We start from the raw sequence: 17,664 nt of genomic DNA, 5'->3' as shown, positions 1-17,664 counted from the left end.
TATACTTAAGAGGAACTGGCACATATTACAACTAGATCCAGTGTTGGCAGAACATCTACCGAAGCACCCCGAGGTATTCTTTAGAAAAGCAAGGAACATTAAATCCATGGTGTCACGTAGTAGGTTGGAACCAATTAGGGATAAAAAGGATAAGCATTTTCTGGATGATATTAAAGGTCGTTTTGCTTGTGGAAGTTGTAAAGTCTGCAAATTGTTAGATAAGGAGAAAACTGACTTTGGGGGAAAAAATGATACAAGAAAATATAAGATCAACAGCTTTATTAACTGTAATTCCACCTATGTAGTATATATGCTCCTATGTCCCTGTGGATATAGGTACATAGGGAAAACCAAAAGAATGTTGAAGATCCGCATCTTAGAACACACAAGAAACATCAAAAACCAAATACTTAATCACAGTGTCCCACGTCATTTTAAGGAATATCATTGCAGTGATCCTACTAAGTTAAGATTTAAAGGTATAGAACATGTGGTTCTGAATAAGAGAGGTGGTGATAGGGACAGTGAATTGGAAAGAAGGGAAACCTTCTGGATACTGACCCTCAAAACTTTAAGACCAGATGGTTTAAATGAAGGGTTTGAAGTTACACCTTTTTTGAAATAGTGTTGTTACCCTTAAAATCCATCAGCATGCTCCAACTATGCCTATTATTGCCAGCTCTTTTAGGAGTGAAAATGTCTATTACATTTTTATCTACATTTTTATCTGCAGATTTTTATGTGTCAATTGTTCCTTTTTTTGTGTCTTAATTATTTTTCTGTCTGAATTATTTATGTATGTGATCATTATGTCCATTATATTTGTTGTATGCGTGTTAAAAATTGTATACACGCATTTTATGCAAAGCATTTATGAGTTTGTAAACTGCACGGCTATTTGTGGTTTGCCGCCACGGTATAAGATTAATTGTTTTTTAAAAATATATCTTTGTAACTATGTCTAACTTTGTCATATACATCCTCGTTGTCTGTTTGCGATAGAGCATTTTCAGGCATGAACTTTCAAATAGCCGTACAGGTGTATTCATTTAAGGATTGATGCAAGTTTGATGAGGATTGATAAATACTGATCCTAGCGTCACAGACTCCAGCCTTCTGACGAAGTCGATGACGAAACGCGTTAAGGCGGAGTCGAGTGACGTATCGAAATCCCTGCAGTTGACTGAGCGAGTGGTCACGAACGTGTGTAATCCTGCCCGTAAGCCTCAGGGGAAATCGCCGCCGGCGGGTGGATTCCTTCACGATTTGGTCCAATCTTTGTTCCAGTTCTGTTTGGTGATTTTCTGTGGAATCATGTGGTAACCAGCCCACCCTGGTTGCCTTCCGGTACGAGTGTAATAGCTACATTTGTTTTAAGCACCTTCGTGTTTGTTTTTAAAATAAAAAAAGTTTATGCACTATGGAGCGCCCCCTCTATATGTTTTATTGACAGATATCTATCTTCGTGGGAGTTCGGATTGATTAAGGGGAGCAGCGATCCTGAATTATCCAAGGAGGATCTAGTGCTTTGAACACTTATATAGTGACTTGTGATTCCACTTACATATCCAGATATAAAAATCTTGTGTTCCACGCTAAATAACCAGCGCTGTATCTATTGTTTTCTTTATATATATATATATATATATATATATATATTTTTTTTTTATTTTTTTTTTTTTGGTATATGTGGGGGGAGTGTTATCAGAATTGTATTTGTATCCTTCCCTCGGACCCCTCGGGGTTCCGTGATTATTTTTTGCCCGCTTACTATTCCTTGCTGTCGACATTTACTAAGTTTCTGTCGACCTTAACGTTCCTGGTAGATCCACATCGGGGGCATGTCAGTACATGGTCATACACATTCACAACACATTACCGTCACTAGGGACCTGACAGGTCTGGACAATCCACTTGAGTATAGGTTATATCTATATATGTATATATGTAGATATAGGTTTATATATGCAGGGTTAGGATATATGTTTTATTGTGTATTACATGATGTATATCCATGAATGCTGAAATAATGGTATTCTTATCATGTACTGGTCGCTCTGTTGATTAAGCTCTAGATTGGCCGTGACGAGTTGGTTCGATCCTCTCAAGGAGTCCGAATATTCTACCCTTCACATCGCGGAGAGAAAATTATGACAGTCAACTCCTGGTCGACGCAGGGCCTGGTCGCAAACATACACAGGCAGCTAAGTGAAATTTTATTTCTATACTTTGACCTTATTTGCACTGTATGCGCTTGAGGGAGTGTTGTATTCGGGTAGGCATCCGATAGAATTACCCTGCCCGGTGTGGGTAGGCTTGCCTATGTTTGTTCTACCTTATAACATTACAGCAGGCTGCCACGTGACAGCAGGAGGTGTGACCGTAAAAATGCGGAGGATGTCTCCGGGAGATGCTGGAGGAAGGTATACAGCTGTTGGTGGCCTCTGGACAGTCAATCTCGGCGGATTCCTCTGGTAAATCTAACTTCGTGTGTTAGCCTCTTTCACAACGGTTGGTGACGCATTCTTTTGTGGGATGTGGTCGTTTTAACCGGTTCGATACCGTCCTTTTTCCTGTTCTGTGTAGTCAGTGGAAGGTGAAAAGGTAAGAGTTCTGCAGCCTTGTTAGGTTCGCAGAAGTGGATGTCATTTTTTGTTTCCTCCACATCCACCAATTGTCGCTGAGTCTATCGGGCTGGTCCCCGCTCCGGCGGGCACTTGTCTACTATGTTTCGGCTGGTCCAGGAATAGACTAGGACCTGTGGGTTATTTATAGAATCCAAAGCGGGAACATTTGGAGTTACGGTTGTTTCCTCTTACTGTTTTTCTAATAGTTCTTGCCATTCCATTCTGGAAGGGAAGATAGTACACGACGCCGTACAGAGGTGCGTCAGGATCAGAACATTGTCCGGTGGTCCCTGTATAAAGGTGCAAATCGTTGTTTCTCTCTGACTGTTCTTTGACACAGGGATTGGCTGTTGTTTCCAACAACACAGAGGTTGGATGACCGGTAAACGTTCAGGGTTTTTCCATGTGAAAAGAGGTCTGAAGATCCAGGGTTGGATCGGTTTTCCTGTGACACTTCATCAAGGTGTTCAGTTACTTAACCGGTTGGCTGCGGCCGGAGAGGCCTTTTTTGGTGAGAGGCTTTATTGTCGGAGTGGCTTTCAAGAGACCAGTTAAAAGGGTGGTCCGAGTCTCACCTGCACACGCACATGAATATAATCCTAACGGCCAGGACATCGCTCCTGTGGTGTCTGCCCGGTTCTCTCCTTCTAGAGGGATGAGGGTTTGGGTTCCGGGTGTGGATCCTGGTTTCCGTGCATACAGATCTCCGAGACGGAGGAGCAGTACTTGCAAGGGACGTGTTTCCTGGGGATAGGGTCGAGTTGAAAAGCTTGTCTGCTATAAACTTTCTTGAATTGAGTGTTAGTTTTGACAAACGTAGTCTTCGTGTTCTGCCCGTGTTTGTTATGCTAGATGGCTTGTCAGCAGTGGCAGAAGTAAACCGCTATGGCGGAACAAGGATCAAAGCGGCAATGGCAGAAGATGCACTGTTTTGCCATTGGGTGGAGAGTCTGGTAAACGCTATGTTAGCAGTCTTCGTTCCGGAGGTGAACGACGGGGAAATAGATTTCCTCTCCTGACGCGATCTTCATCCGGGAAAAATTTGGTAGTCGTCGAGAAGTTTTCACAGACGAGACAAGTCTTTGAGGATTGTCGCAATTGGATATGTTGGCGTCTCGCCTCCACGAGAGGCCTCAGGGATATTGTTCCAGGTCAGGGGACGCTTAAGCTATAGCAGTGGACAACCTCGTGACACTGCAGTTTTTAGTCAGTCTAGGTGGCCTCTCCGCTTTTATTTTTGTTTGAAGGTGATAGACATGGGTTGAACAAAGGTTTAGGCGATCCTCTTGGATCCGGTCTAGCCAAGGAGGGTTTGCTATCCAGGTTTTCATGATTTACTCATAGGAGATTCCTGCCCTTTTTCTCTACGTGAGGATCTGTGACAACAAGATCAGGGCGTGTTTCAAGGTTTACCGCAGCTGCGTCTGACGTCATGGCGGTGGAATGCCATATCCTAGGCCGAAAGGGTGTTCCCAGTGAAGTCCTTTCCTCAATTCTTCAAGCTAAGAAAGAAGTAACGGCTAAGCTTTACCACTGTAGTGGGCGTAACTCTGTGTTTTGGGTGTATCCAGGAAGGCTCCTATGGAGATCTTTCAACTTGGTCGGGTTTATCCATACTTTACAAACCGGTGTGGATGCAAGTTTAAAGTGGGGAGTGTGGCCTAATAATTTCTCTACAAAAATTTATCTCTTGGAAAGTGGTCATGCTCTTGGCTTTGACGTCCGCAAGGCGGGTGTCGGTAGTGGTGGTTTTGTCTCACAAGAGCCTTGTTTGATCTTTCATGTGGATTGAAAGGAATGGAGAACTTGGTTAGTGGTTCTGCCGAGAGTGTTTTCTGGGTTTCGCAGATTTTGGCCTATTTTGATGCCGGGGGTTACTTTGGCATTAGCGGAATCAAATTCTCTCGATGTTGCCGCAGATTTGAATATTTAGGTCGCTATTTTGGTTCAGATTGGAGAAACAGGGGCTCTGTTTGTCTGATATGTTCCCAGTATGGTTTGGGTGACTGTGTTATGCAGTCAGTTACGCGTTGGATCTGTGATGTTATTGGGCAGGTTCGGTCTACGGCTGGATGGCTGTCACCGAAGTCGGTGGAGGCCCATTTTACTGGGAAGATGGGCTCCTCCTGGGCGGAGGCCCGAGGAGTCTCGGCGGATCAACTCTGCTGAGTGGATACTTGATCGGGTTCAAACGCGTTTGCTATGCGCTACAGGGTTGATACCCTGGTTGTGGGGGACCTTTTGTTTTCTCAATCGGTGCTGCAGAGTCGTTCGCACTCTCCCGCCCGTTCTGGAGCTTTGGTATTGAATCCATGGTCCTTTTGGAGTCCCCAGCATCCTCTAGGACGTATGAGAAAATAGGATTTTGGTACTTACCGGTAAATCCTTTTCTCTTAGTCCGTAGAGGATGCTGGGCGCCCGTCCCAGTGCGTACTGTGTCTGCAGTTGTTGTTTTTGGTTATACTTTAATGGTGTTTCTTCTCTGTCAGGCTGTTGCTGACAATGTTCAGGCCATGGCATGAGGTGTCTTATTATTGGTTGTGTTGGCACACAGGTTGTGTTACATATTTCTCAGCATGTGGCTGTGTCTTTTTCATGCCGTAGGCTGGTTTTCTATTGAATGCCACCTTCTGCGGTATGTTCGTGGTGTGAGCTGATATGACGCTCACCGTGTTTATAAATTCTTTCCTCGAAATGTCCATCTTTCCTGGGCACAGTTTCTAACTGAGGTCTGGAGGAGGGGCATAGAGGGAGGAGCCAGTTCACACCCAGTTTAAGTCTTTAAAGTGTGCCCAAGCTCCTGCGGATCCGTCTATACCCCATGGTCCTTTTGGAGTCCCCAGCATCCTCTACGGACTAATAGAAAAGGATTTACCGGTAGGTACCAAAATCCTATTGTTTCCATGGCACGGGATGCCAGTTCCATAAGTCACACAGCTCTGTGTGTGAGCACTGTAGCTGTGCTCCCTTGCTGAACCAGTATGCTTCTGGGGACACTTTCCGTGACCAAGGGGGAAATGTACTAAGCAGTGAAAAGAGTGGAGAAGTAAGCCAGTGGAGAATATGCCCTTGACAACCAATCAAGTGCTCTGTATAATTTTAAAATATGCAAATGCTAAATGTTACAATGCTGATTGGGTGCAATGGGCAACTTCTCCACTGGCTCACGTCTCTACTCTTTTCTCTGCCTAGTACATCTCCTCCCTAGTCTCCGCCTGTGTTAAACCTGGTGTCAGCTTTTACCCAGTGTATATTCCAGACCATCGGTGCATGTCTGATATCACAGGTCAGTGGTGCAAGTCTGATATTCTTGACCATCGGTGCAAGTCCCATATTCTGACATCATCAGTGTCATCATTCCGGTTACAGTCTGGCCAGCACTTCAGTTCGGTCCCAGTCCGATATTATCTGTATCAGTTACCTAGCTCCAAACAGATCCCACAGTTGTATTCGGTCTTCTGTAGTTCAGTCCTCTCCCTCCAGGTTCTGGCTGAACCTCTAGTACTAGCCTGGGTGACCCAGACAAGGGGCCGCTACCGGTCTGACGGGTGCATCGAAACCCAAATCCCCTTGCAGGGTTCCCTGGAGAAGACCATCAGTGGGGTAAGACTCTGCACCTCTGTTCTGGGTCTAATCAACAACCTGGTATTAGTCTCTGGCATTTTTACCGACTCTCTGGTGGACTAGAGCTATCCAATGAGTAGGAACAACCTCAAGCCACTTTGCTTCCGATACAGCGCAACACCAAGGCCGAAATCGATAAAAAGAGGTGTGCTTTCAAAGCATTTAAATCTAATGGAAAGGAGGATTCATTCCAGTACTACAAGGAATGCAATAAAAGATGCAAAAATGCAATGAGCAGCTAAAATTGAAAACGAAAAGCAAATTGCTAAAGAGAGTAAAACCAATCCTACATTTTTTTAAATACATAAACAGTAAAAGGTTAAAAAAGGAGAACATAGGTCCAGATGAATTTGGAGTATTGTTAAATGATGACGAATCAAAAGCAGAAATACTGAACAAATTTTTTTCATCAGTGTTCACCAGAGAAGACCTGGCGGTGGGAGTAGTGCATAGCAATAGTGACAGTAAGGATTTATGGTTAGATACTTGTTTAAGTGAAGAAGTAGTCAGGGAGAGATTACGCAAAATAAAGATTAATAAATCAACTGGCCCGGACGGACTTCATCCGAGGGTTCGTATGGAGCTTAGGTCACAACTAGCAAGACCCCTATACTTGATTTTCAATAGTTCAATTAGATCTGGCATGGTACCGAAGGATTGGCGTATAGCAGAGGTAGTGCCATTATTTAAAAAAGGATCCAAAAATCATCCGGGTAACTACAGGCCGATTAGTTTGACATCTATAGTGGGGAAAATATTGGAAGGAAGTCTAAGGGATAGCAAAACAGAAGTATCTGCAGACCACTAAGATTATTAGCAAGAATCAGCATGGGTTTGTGAGGGACAGATCATGTCAAACTAACTTAGTTAACTTCTATGAGGAAGTGAGCCACAATCTTGATCAAGGAAAAGCAGTGGATGTGGTCTACTTAGATTTTGCAAAAGCCTTCGATACAGTGCCTCATCGGAGACTAATCATCAAATTGGCCTAGGAAAAACTGTTTGTACATGGATAGGTAACTGGCTGGACAACAGGGTACAGTGAGTAATGGTCAACGGGAAGTCCTCAAGCTGGACACCAGTAGTCAGCGGAATACCACAGGGGTCCGTACTCGGGCCTCTACTGTTCAACATATTTACCAATGACCTAGAAATAGGCCTGGAAAGCACAGTGTCAATCTTTGCAGATGATACTAAACTGTGTAGAGTAATTAATTCAGAAATAGATGTGAAGTCTCTAAAGAATGACTTATCTAAACTTGAAATCTGGGCGTCTAAATGGAGAATGAGGTTCAATATAGAAAGGTTATGCATTTCGGGACTAAAAACAAACTTGCATCCTACATATTAAACGGGGAAAGTCTAGGGGTAACAGTTTTGAAAAAGGATTTGGGGGTACTCATTGATAATAAACGTAATAACCGTATACAATGTTAAAGCACAGTAAAGAAGGCAAGTAAGGTGTTAGCGTGCACAAAACGGGAAATTGAGACAAGGAACGAGGATGTAATTCTGCCGTGGTACAAATCATTGGTACGTCTGCACCTGGAATATTGTGTTCAGTTTTGGGCACCACTGTATAAAAAAGATATAGGTGAACTCGAAAGGGTTCAAAGGCGAGCTACTAAATTGATTAAAGGGCTAGAGGGACTGGATTACGAGGAAAGACTTACTAGGCTGAACATGTATACACTGGAAAAGAGGCGTCTAAGAGGAGAAATTATTAATGTCTTCAAATATGTAAAGGGGCACTAGAAAGAGTTATCAGAGGAATTATTTATTAGAAGAACTCTGTTTAGGACACGTGGGCACTCGCTGAGGCTGGAGGAGAGAAAATTCCGCATGCAACGGAGGAAAGGGTTCTTCACTGTTAGGGCAATAAGGATTTGGAATTCCTTGCCAGGGAAGGTGGTAATGGTGCACACTGTAAATGCATTTAAAAGGGGATTGGATGAATTTCTGATTGAAAATTATATCCAAGGTTACAACATTTAAAATATTTAAGTTGTTAATCCAGGTGTAACATGATTTGTAGTTGTTAACTAGTCATAAAACATTCTTCAGCAGGTACATTAAAATCAACTCAACTTAATACAAAATACAGGTTGAACGCGATGGGCATTTTGCCTCTTTTCAACCTTGAATACTATGTTACCAAGTACCGGTACCTCTGTCACTGGTCCAGGGACATCCAAATACCAAACTTGGACAATACCAAACTGCTGATGCCTCCTCTCATAGCCCTAACAATTGTAACTGCCAGTGAGACTTTCAGTCCTTAACACTGAAGAGGTTAAATTTTGAGTTCTAAAATGCCTTATTGTGCTCATGGCATTCTGGTTCATAAATCAGATGTTGGTTGTCAAAACTGGAAAAAAAAGAGCTCTCTGCTGGCAACAACACCAAACCTTGACAACAGCATGACAACAATGGGATGGGAAGACAAATGCCTGATACATACAGATGTGTCCTCACACATCAGATGTATCCTCACACATCTTGGCTTAAAACAGTGTCATGGCGTGGCATTCCCGGGATGCATACGCTCCGCCACCAGCCCTTTGAAGTGCTAGCAAATTCACTCAAAACTACGAGTAGCAGGAACATAACATCCCACTACCCATTCCCATGCAGTGCTGCTGAGTCCCCCTCCGTACACAGGCAGCGGGAGCGTCTTAGTCCGGCTGCCTGCGACTGCACAGTAGTGGTTTCAGTATTAAAGCGGGCGCGTGCAGGCACATCTGTACTAGGCTGAGTTCCCCAGATGTTAGGCCTGATGGCCCCATATTTATGGAGACTTAGAGGGGAATTAAATTGAGAGCGGGATCACATTACAGCACACATTAGTTGTGGTTTGATTTGGTATGGACTACAGAGAATTTCCATAACTGAGCAATGATCCCAATCCTAGCACATGCAGTCTTTCAGAGATCGGTGCACAACCTCTGATTTTGTTGCACAAATACTCCGCAACATGATCTTTCACAGGAATTGCCGGCTCCAAAAACCCAAGTGGTAACATCTTCCAGTATGAGTAAAACAAACAGAGAAAATGACAGCTCAACATTTACCTTACAATATACTGTATGTAACATCGAGCCAGATTCAGAGTTGCAAGCACAGCCAAAAGGCACACAACTGGTCAAAACCATGTTACACTGCAGGTGGGGCTGATAAATCTTGTGCCTCTATTTGCCCCCTTTCTGTCCAGCTTTACTGCCGGTGGTACCAGCTTTACTAAACTGGCCCGCACCCTCCCGCCCAGCGACCGCCTCTGCCTGTCAATTAGGCAGAGGTGAATGCAGGGTTGAGACAGCAGTCGGCTGTCTGCTATGCACCAAAGTACTGCGGCGCCGGCACATACGCAGTTCAGACCTAATCGGCAGCTGTGCGAACACGCACAGCACCGGTCAGGTCTGAATTAGGCCCAATGTCCCAAGCTGAATGTGTCATGAGACTTAATATATGCAATGGAGATAATATAATCATTTATAAATTATATAAACTAAGTGTTAATCTCTTGAATTATCTGCAGTGGAACATATTTATTATTAATCTTGTCTTTATTTATAACATTGTAACAAGTAGTATATAGCAAAACAAAGAATCATGTGGTACACTGGCATCGCTACAGGGTGACTAGACTGGCAAATGTCCAGGGGCCACAATGTGAAGAGGGAACACACCCTCGCCGCCTGTGCATCTGGCTAGCAGTGCCGGACAGTGTCTCCTTTGACCATTCCGTTCATGCATTCTGTAGGCTGTACAGCTGCTCCAAGCGCCCTAAGGATGCATGTGCAGTAGTGAACGGTCAGCGGTCCCGTCCAACCACCCTGACGGGCGCAGACATATGACGTAATGCACTCTGGGGGGTGGGCAGTGGCTGCAGTACATGATCAAACAGAAGCCCCACCTTGAGAGTTTGCCAGAGGCTTCCAAGACTCTAGTTACGCCACTCATGTGGTGTATGTGTCAGCAAATGTTTTACAACCCCCAAAAGTTTTGAAGCCATTGCTATAATGATTTTGTAATTATAAAAACATATGTCTCTATCCCAAGTGGGAACTAAACAATTGCAGAAGACTAGTCTAAGAACAGAGCTTAATAAGCACAATGTCTGCCTGTACAGAAACAAATAAAAAATGTATTCTGTGTTGTCTAAATAGTAAAGTGATGCAAAGAGGGAATACTAATGGCTTCAACTTTCGCTGGAGGAAAAGACAGTATCAGATTTCCTTAGCATAGCTGGGAAGTCTGCAAATTCACGTCTCCACATTAAGTGACCTGGAACGCAGGACCATGAAATACCATACTTTCCTGAGTAGGAAGATAAACAATTTACAACATTTTCAAAGAAATGATTTTTCTAGACTAGTTTGCCCGGCTGAGTCACATAAATATTTTCTGGCAGAAATTGTGCCCTCCATCCACATCATCAATTGTGCCTCTGGCCATGAGAATTCCTGTAATAATCTCATTATTTACATACAGTAGATCAGAAACAAGAAAAATACTGAATAAATGTAGCCAAATGAGTTGAACTTAGTAAAGGTAGAGATTTGCGAACTTAGTAAAGGTAGAGATTTGCCTAGATTTAAGTTCATGCAAGATTTCTCTACAAAGAATGCATACATTTATGCAATTTGCAAAGCAATTACAGCATACATTACAGCAATTTGCAAAGTACACACATGGTTCAACAGAATGCATTCAAAAAGTATACAATAATCGCTCTTGCATTGCAGAAATATACAAAAGTACAAGAAATAGAAAATCATTCAAATTATGTATTATTTATTTATTGTTACGAAGAAATTCAATTGTGATCCCTAATTAACTATCTGAATAGTTAGACCCTGGTCTGAAGGTGACCAGCTTGTCACTCCCTCAGTCGTCAGCATCGTACATGCGAGTGACAAATACTGCAAGCTGGCTGGAGAACAATGCCTAACAATTCCATAAGAATCAAGACAAGAGAAAACATTACCTACCATGGTGTACAGTGCAGAGTAGGGGACAGAGTAGCCATCCAAAGGAGTCCTGTCCTTCTGCTGGCTAGTCTAGATTTCCTTCTCATAGGCAGGCAGTGTCTTATCCTTTCTTTACCTTAGGCTCCTACAACTATCACATGGCTTACAGAGCTGACTGAGGTCCAGCTGCCTGTATCTCTTCCAGATGCCTTGTATCCAGGAGAATGGTGTCTGTGTATAATATGGAATGTTGCTTAGTGTGCACTAAACTGCTTTGCTCTCACACTCTTGCCTCTAAGCTAATGTGCTGTACTATGACAATCCTACAACCCTGTAAGTAACTTTCTTCTTCTTTCCTTAAATATTTCGTTTCCCCTCGTGGGCTTATAGTGTGCAGAATCTGCTGAAGACTGAAGTTCAGCCAATTTATGTGTCACTCAGTACAGCAACGCTGCAGCCAGCTCAGACCAGACTTTCTAACAGGAGGAGAGGGTGGGATTGAGGTGAGGCAAAGGAGGGGGTGGGTGAGGTTTAGAAGGGGTCTCACAGAGTGAAAGAGGACAGGCTCATTCAGTTTATGAAGATCCTTCTTCACAATAAGAGTCCCATGTTTTCATTTTAAAAAAATAGGGGAAGAAAATGTTTCGTTTTTATGTTTATTCACATGTAGGCTTCTGACAACAGAAGAATCTAACACAATGCATTTCTCATTTACTGATTTCCTGGACATCAAACAAACATTCCAATGTAGCAATGTACTCCAACAAAATAATGTCCTATTGTCAGTGATACATTTATATAAATGGGCAGCATAGTGTTAAGGGGATTTAGTCTCTAGGTCGACAGTGTCTAGGTCGACCACTATTGGTCGACAGTAACTAGGTCGACAGGGTTTCTAGGCCGACGGGTCAAAAGGTCGACGTGAGTTTTCACATTTTTTTCTTTTTTTGAACCTTTTCATACTTAACGATCCATGTGGACTATGATTGTAGCGGTAATCTGTGCCTTGCCCGAAGCTTGCTCGCCATGCGAGGGGACACAGTGCACTAATTGGGGTTCCCGGTCACTCTACGAAGAAAATGACACCAAAAAAACATTAAAAACTCATGTCGACCTTTTGACCTGTCGACCTAGACCAGGCCTGGCCAACTTGTGGCTCTCCAGCTGTTGTAAAACTACAAGTCCCATCATGCCTTGCCACAGTTTTGCTATTAGGGAATGCTAAAATTGTGGCAGGGCATGCTGGGATGTGTAGTTTCACAACATCTGGAGAGCCACCAGTTGGCCAGGCCTGACCTAGACCATGTCGACCTATAGACCCTGTCTACCTAGAGACCCTGTCGACCAATAGTGGTCGACCTAGACACTGTCGACCTAGTTACTATCTACCTTCCATACCACACCCGTGTTAAGCATAGCTGACTCACAGTATTCGGTTCATTAGTCTTCCCTGTGTTCTGTGACTCCTCTCCTCCATATTTATTTCTCCTCCACACCTTCCTGTCCTGACTCCTCCCATTATATATATATATATATTTATCACTAAAAGATCCAAAGTGGTGCAGCATTCCAGGCATACAAAAAAAATATCCTTGCAATAATATAATAGTGGCACACTATTCTTAGGTATCCCTGCTGCAAGCACATTTGCCAGGGGCCACTGCGATGTCCTGGGTTCCTTCTGACATCAACTCCTGTACTCTCTGCTGTTCTCGCACAAGGAGATATTCCAGAGTAGGGAGCAGGAGCCAGGCCAGGGACATCATAGCGGGCGCCCGGCGTATTGGCTTGCAGCAGGGATATCTCAGAGTAGTGTGCTTTCTGAGCAATGGGGCAGAATTATTAAGCCTGGTGAAGTGATAAAGTGGAAGGTGATAAAGCCCCAGCCAATGAGCTCCTAACTGTCATTTTTCATACCCAGCTGGTAACATGGAAGTTAGGAGCTGATTGGCTGGTACTTTATCACTTTTCACTTTATCACTTCACCAGGTTTAATAAATCTGCCCCAAAGATCGGTCCGCCGGCTGCAGCCTCAATTCATTGCCGCAGGCTCCACCGCCGCTGATTTTGACCATGATCAGGACTGTGTTAGGGGGGGCGATCGCCCTGTTCGCCCCCCCCCCCCCCCCCCCCCTGATCCCTGAATCCAGTGCTGTTTCATGTGGGTGATCACATACAGTATTCTTCATATTTAGGCTTATCATACCAGTGACGTGCGGTGGGGTGAGGCAGGTGAGGCAGAGCCTTTCCTGTCATACTTACGTTTAAACCAGAGTTTTGACTGAATAAAATATATGAAAAATACTGATAATTTGTTTGAAATATCTTCTTTGCATTATTCTAATAATTTTTATAGCCCAAACTCTGGAGTAAATAGTCTATAGCGGGTGAGGCAGTGCCTCACCTGTGTATCCTTTCCACACATCTCTAATCAAAACTCACCAGATTTCCAGGAGTTTATAATGCTGCACCTGTGTATAATGCCCAGATGCACCCTTTGGCTCATATATTGCATATAAATCTGGCTCTGGGGTCCTGAGCCATTTAGCTCAGCGCACGTCCCTGTAACTATCCCTTTAAACCAGGACACTGATGAATTACACAGGTTCTGTGGCTGATTAAAACGAGGTGAAATACAGGCTTGAAGTCAGCCAGCCACAGAACCTGTATAAATCATGAGTGTCCTGGTTTGAAGGAATAGTATGGTAAGCCCATTATACATAGTTGCATGATATGACAGTTGCTAAAACAATGCTCTAATCAAACTTAATTGCTGTATTCAGTTCCATTTGCAATGCGATCTGGGTGCAATATTAGCCTGAATTTGGGACTCAGCATTAGGATTCACTCTACTAACCCTGCCCCCAGACTCTCATTGGATAGTGTCACAGGAGTCTGGTGATGGGCAAAGGAGAGGTAATCCTGATGCCTAGTTCTGGGTTCTGCATAGTGGCTGTGATATACAGCGCCGCTGCCGACCTCGTATACACGCCAGCACATATATTACATACATCATGTGCTTAGAGGTCCCTCCCTGCACAAAGTAGTTGGTGCTGCAGCCGCCACCGGTGGTATAAAAGATGTACAGCGTCTAGGTTGACACCATATGGTTAACATGCATTAGGTCAACAGGTATAAAAGGTCGACAACAAGTAAAAGATAAACAGTGGTTATGGTCAACGGGTAGAAAAGGTCAACAATGTCAAAAGATCGACGTGTCAATACAAGTTTTTTCAGGTTTTTGGGTGTAATCTTGTATGTTTCATCAAATGTGACCACCATCAGTACAAACATGTACTCCCGCGGCCTTGCTTAACTCACCACGCTTGGGAAAGGTTACTATTCCCAATCATAGTCCCATGTGAACTCTAGTAAATCCAGCAAAAGTTGGAAAAACATGTAAACCCCCCCAAAAATGTGTTGGCAATGTGTGTCGACAATTGTCATGTCGACCTTTTGTTCCGGTCGACCTTTGACCTGTCAACTTTTGTACATGCTGACCTAATGCATGTCACCCTATTGACTGTTGTCCTAGACACTGTCTATTATCCGGATACCCTTATAAGAGCTGGATCACAACCCCATGGGGCCCTAGGCAGCTGTCTTGTGAAGAACCTCTTTCTACCTTCATTTGCAAGTACGATGCTAAGCTTTCTTTCACCCAGGGCAAAAATCAGCTCGCTCCTCCCCTCTTTGAGCCCAAAAGCAGTGGTGTAGCCAGCAATTAACAGGAGGAGGAGACCAGAAGGAAAAACAGCAGCAGCAATGCTTTGGGGGGAAGATTCCCTCCAGGCTTCTGCGACAAATGAAAACACAGAGTGCCTTTCACAAAGATCAGTGGTTGTAGGTCAGTGACTAACCTCCATTGGTTACCAGGAATCTACTAAATTCAATATAAAATACTTTCTCTGACGTCCTAGTGGATGCTGGGAACTCCGTAAGGACCATGGGGAATAGCGGGCTCCGAAGGAGGCTGGGCACTCTAGAAAGATTTATGACTACCTGGTGTGCACTGGCTCCTCCCACTATGACCCTCCTCCAAGCCTCAGTTAGATCTTGTGCCCGGCCGAGGTTGGATGCACACTAGGGGCTCTCCTGAGCCCTTAGAAAGAAAGTATAGATTTAGGTTTTTTATTTTCAGTGAGACCTGCTGGCAACAGGCTCACTGCAGCGAGGGACTAAGGGGAGAAGAAGCGAACTCGCCTGCTTGCAGCCGGATTGGGCTTCTTAGGCTACTGGACACCATTAGCTCCAGAGGGATCGACCGCAGGCCCAGTCCTTGGTGTTCGGTCCCGGAGCCGCGCCGCCGTCCCCTTTACAGAGCCAGAAGCAAGAAGAGGTCCGGAAAAACGGCGGCAGAAGACATCAGTCTTCACCAAGGTAGCGCACAGCACTGCAGCTGTGCGCCATTGCTCCTCATACACACTTCACACTCCGGTCACTGAGGGTGCAGGGCGCTTGGGGGGGGGGCGCCCTGAGCAGCAATAAAAACACCTTGGCTGGCAAAAATACCACAATATATAGCCCCAGAGGCTATATATGTGGTAAATACCCCTGCCAGAATCCAGAAAAAAGCGGGAGAATAGGCCGCGGAAAAGGGGCGGAGCTATCTCCCTCAGACACACTGGCGCCATTTTCTCTTCACAGTGCAACTGGAAGAAAGCTCCCCAGGCTCTCCCCTGTAGTTTTCAGGCTCAAAGGGTAAAAAAGAGAGGGGGGGCACTAAATTTAGGCGCAATATTGTATATACAAGCAGCTATGGGGGAAAATTCACTCAGTTATAGTGTTAATCCCCTCATTATATAGCGCTCTGGTGTGTGCTGGCATACTCTCTCTCTGTCTCCCCAAAGGGCTTTGTGGGTCCTGTCCTCAGTCAGAGCATTCCCTGTGTGTGTGCGGTGTGTCGGTACAGCTGTGTCGACATGTTTGAGGAGGAGGCTTATATAGTGACGGAGCAGATGCCGATAAATGTGATGTCGCCCCCTGTGGGGCCGACACCAGAGTGGATGGTTAGGTAAAAGGTATTAACCGACAGTGTCAACTCCTTACATAAAAGGGTGGATGACGTAACAGCTGTGGGACAGCCGGCTTCTCAGCCCGTGGCCTGCCCAGGCGTCTCAAAGGCCATCAGGGGCTCAAAAACGCCCGCTCATTCAGATGGCAGACACAGATGTCGACACGGAGTCTGACTCCAGTGTCGACAAGGTTGAGACATATACACAATCCACTAGGAACATCCGTGACTTAATCCCGGCAATAAAAAAAAAAAAAAAAAATGTGTTACACATTTCTGACATTAACCTCTAAAAATGGGGTTTTTATGTTTGGGGAGAAAAAGCAGGCAGTGTTTTGTTCCCCCATCAGATGAATGAATGAAGTGTGTGAAAAGCGTGGGTTCCCCCTGATAAGAAACTGGTAATTTCTAAAAAGTTACTGATGGCGTACCTTTTCCCGCCAGAGGATAAGTTACGCTGGGAGATATCCCCTAGGGTGGATAAGACGCTCACACGGTTGTCAAAATAGGTGGCACTGCCGTTTTAGGAACGGACACTTTGAAGGTACCTGTTGATAAAAAGCAGGAGGCTATCCTGAAGTTTGTATTTACACACTCAGGTACTAGACTGAAACCTGCAGAGCGTGCTGCTGCAGCGTGGTCGGTGACCCTGTCAAACATACTAGTTTGCTAACATGAGAACATATTAAAGACGTCGTCTTATATATGAGGGATGCACAGAGGGATATTTTGCCGGCTGGCATCCAAAATGAATGTAATGTCCATTCTGTCAGGAGGGTATTAGAGACCTGTCACTGGACAGGTGATGCTGACCTTAAAAGGCGCATAGAGATTCTGCCTTATAAGGGTGAGGAATTATTTGGGGATGGTCTCTGGGACCTCGTATCCGCAGCAACAGCTGGGAAGAAATATTTTTACCTCAGTTTTCCTCACAGACTAAGAAAGCACTGTATTATCAGGTACAGTCCTTTCGGCTTCAGAAAAGCAAGCGGGTCAAAGGCGCTTCCTTTCTGTACAAAGACAAGGGAAGAGGGAAAAAGCTGCACCAGTCAGCCTGTTCCCAGAATCATAATTCTTCTCTCGCTTCCTCTGAGTCCACAGCATGACGCGGGGGCTCCACAGGTGTAGCCAGGTACGGTGGGGGGCCGTCTCAAAAATTTCAGCGATCAGTGGGCTCGCTCACAGGTGGATCCCTGTTTCATTCAAGTAGTATTTCAGGGGTACAAGCTGGAATTCGAGATGTCTTCCCCCCCGCCGTTTCCTCAAATATGCCTTGCCGACAACTCCCTCAGGCAGGGAGGCTGTGCTAGAGGCAATTAATAAGCTGTATTCCCAGCAGGTAATACTTAAGGTGCCCCTACTTCAACAAGGACGGGGTTACTATTCCACACGGTTTGGAGTACCGAAACCACATGGTTCGGTGTGACCC

General features: G+C 44.7%; 1 protein-coding gene across 2 annotated transcripts in view; it reads right to left on the bottom strand.

The window, feature by feature from the left end:
• Nucleotides 1-11,688, bottom strand: part of GASK1A (golgi associated kinase 1A) — a 112,022-nt gene extending 100,334 nt beyond the window's left edge. For both annotated transcript variants that reach the window (XM_063922308.1, XM_063922309.1), the window contains exon 1: nucleotides 11,243-11,688. In XM_063922308.1, the coding sequence (XP_063778378.1) occupies nucleotides 11,243-11,245 (3 nt within the window). In that variant the 5' untranslated portion in view covers nucleotides 11,246-11,688. The remainder of the gene's footprint in view (nucleotides 1-11,242) is intronic.
• Between the last annotated feature and the right edge of the window lie 5,976 nt (nucleotides 11,689-17,664).

Source organism: Pseudophryne corroboree, chromosome 5 (assembly GCF_028390025.1).
Source record: "Pseudophryne corroboree isolate aPseCor3 chromosome 5, aPseCor3.hap2, whole genome shotgun sequence".
NCBI lineage: Eukaryota > Metazoa > Chordata > Amphibia > Anura > Myobatrachidae > Pseudophryne > Pseudophryne corroboree.
The sequence above is the reverse complement of the archived record's forward strand: the minus strand, read 5'-3'. Positions and strand labels throughout refer to the sequence as shown.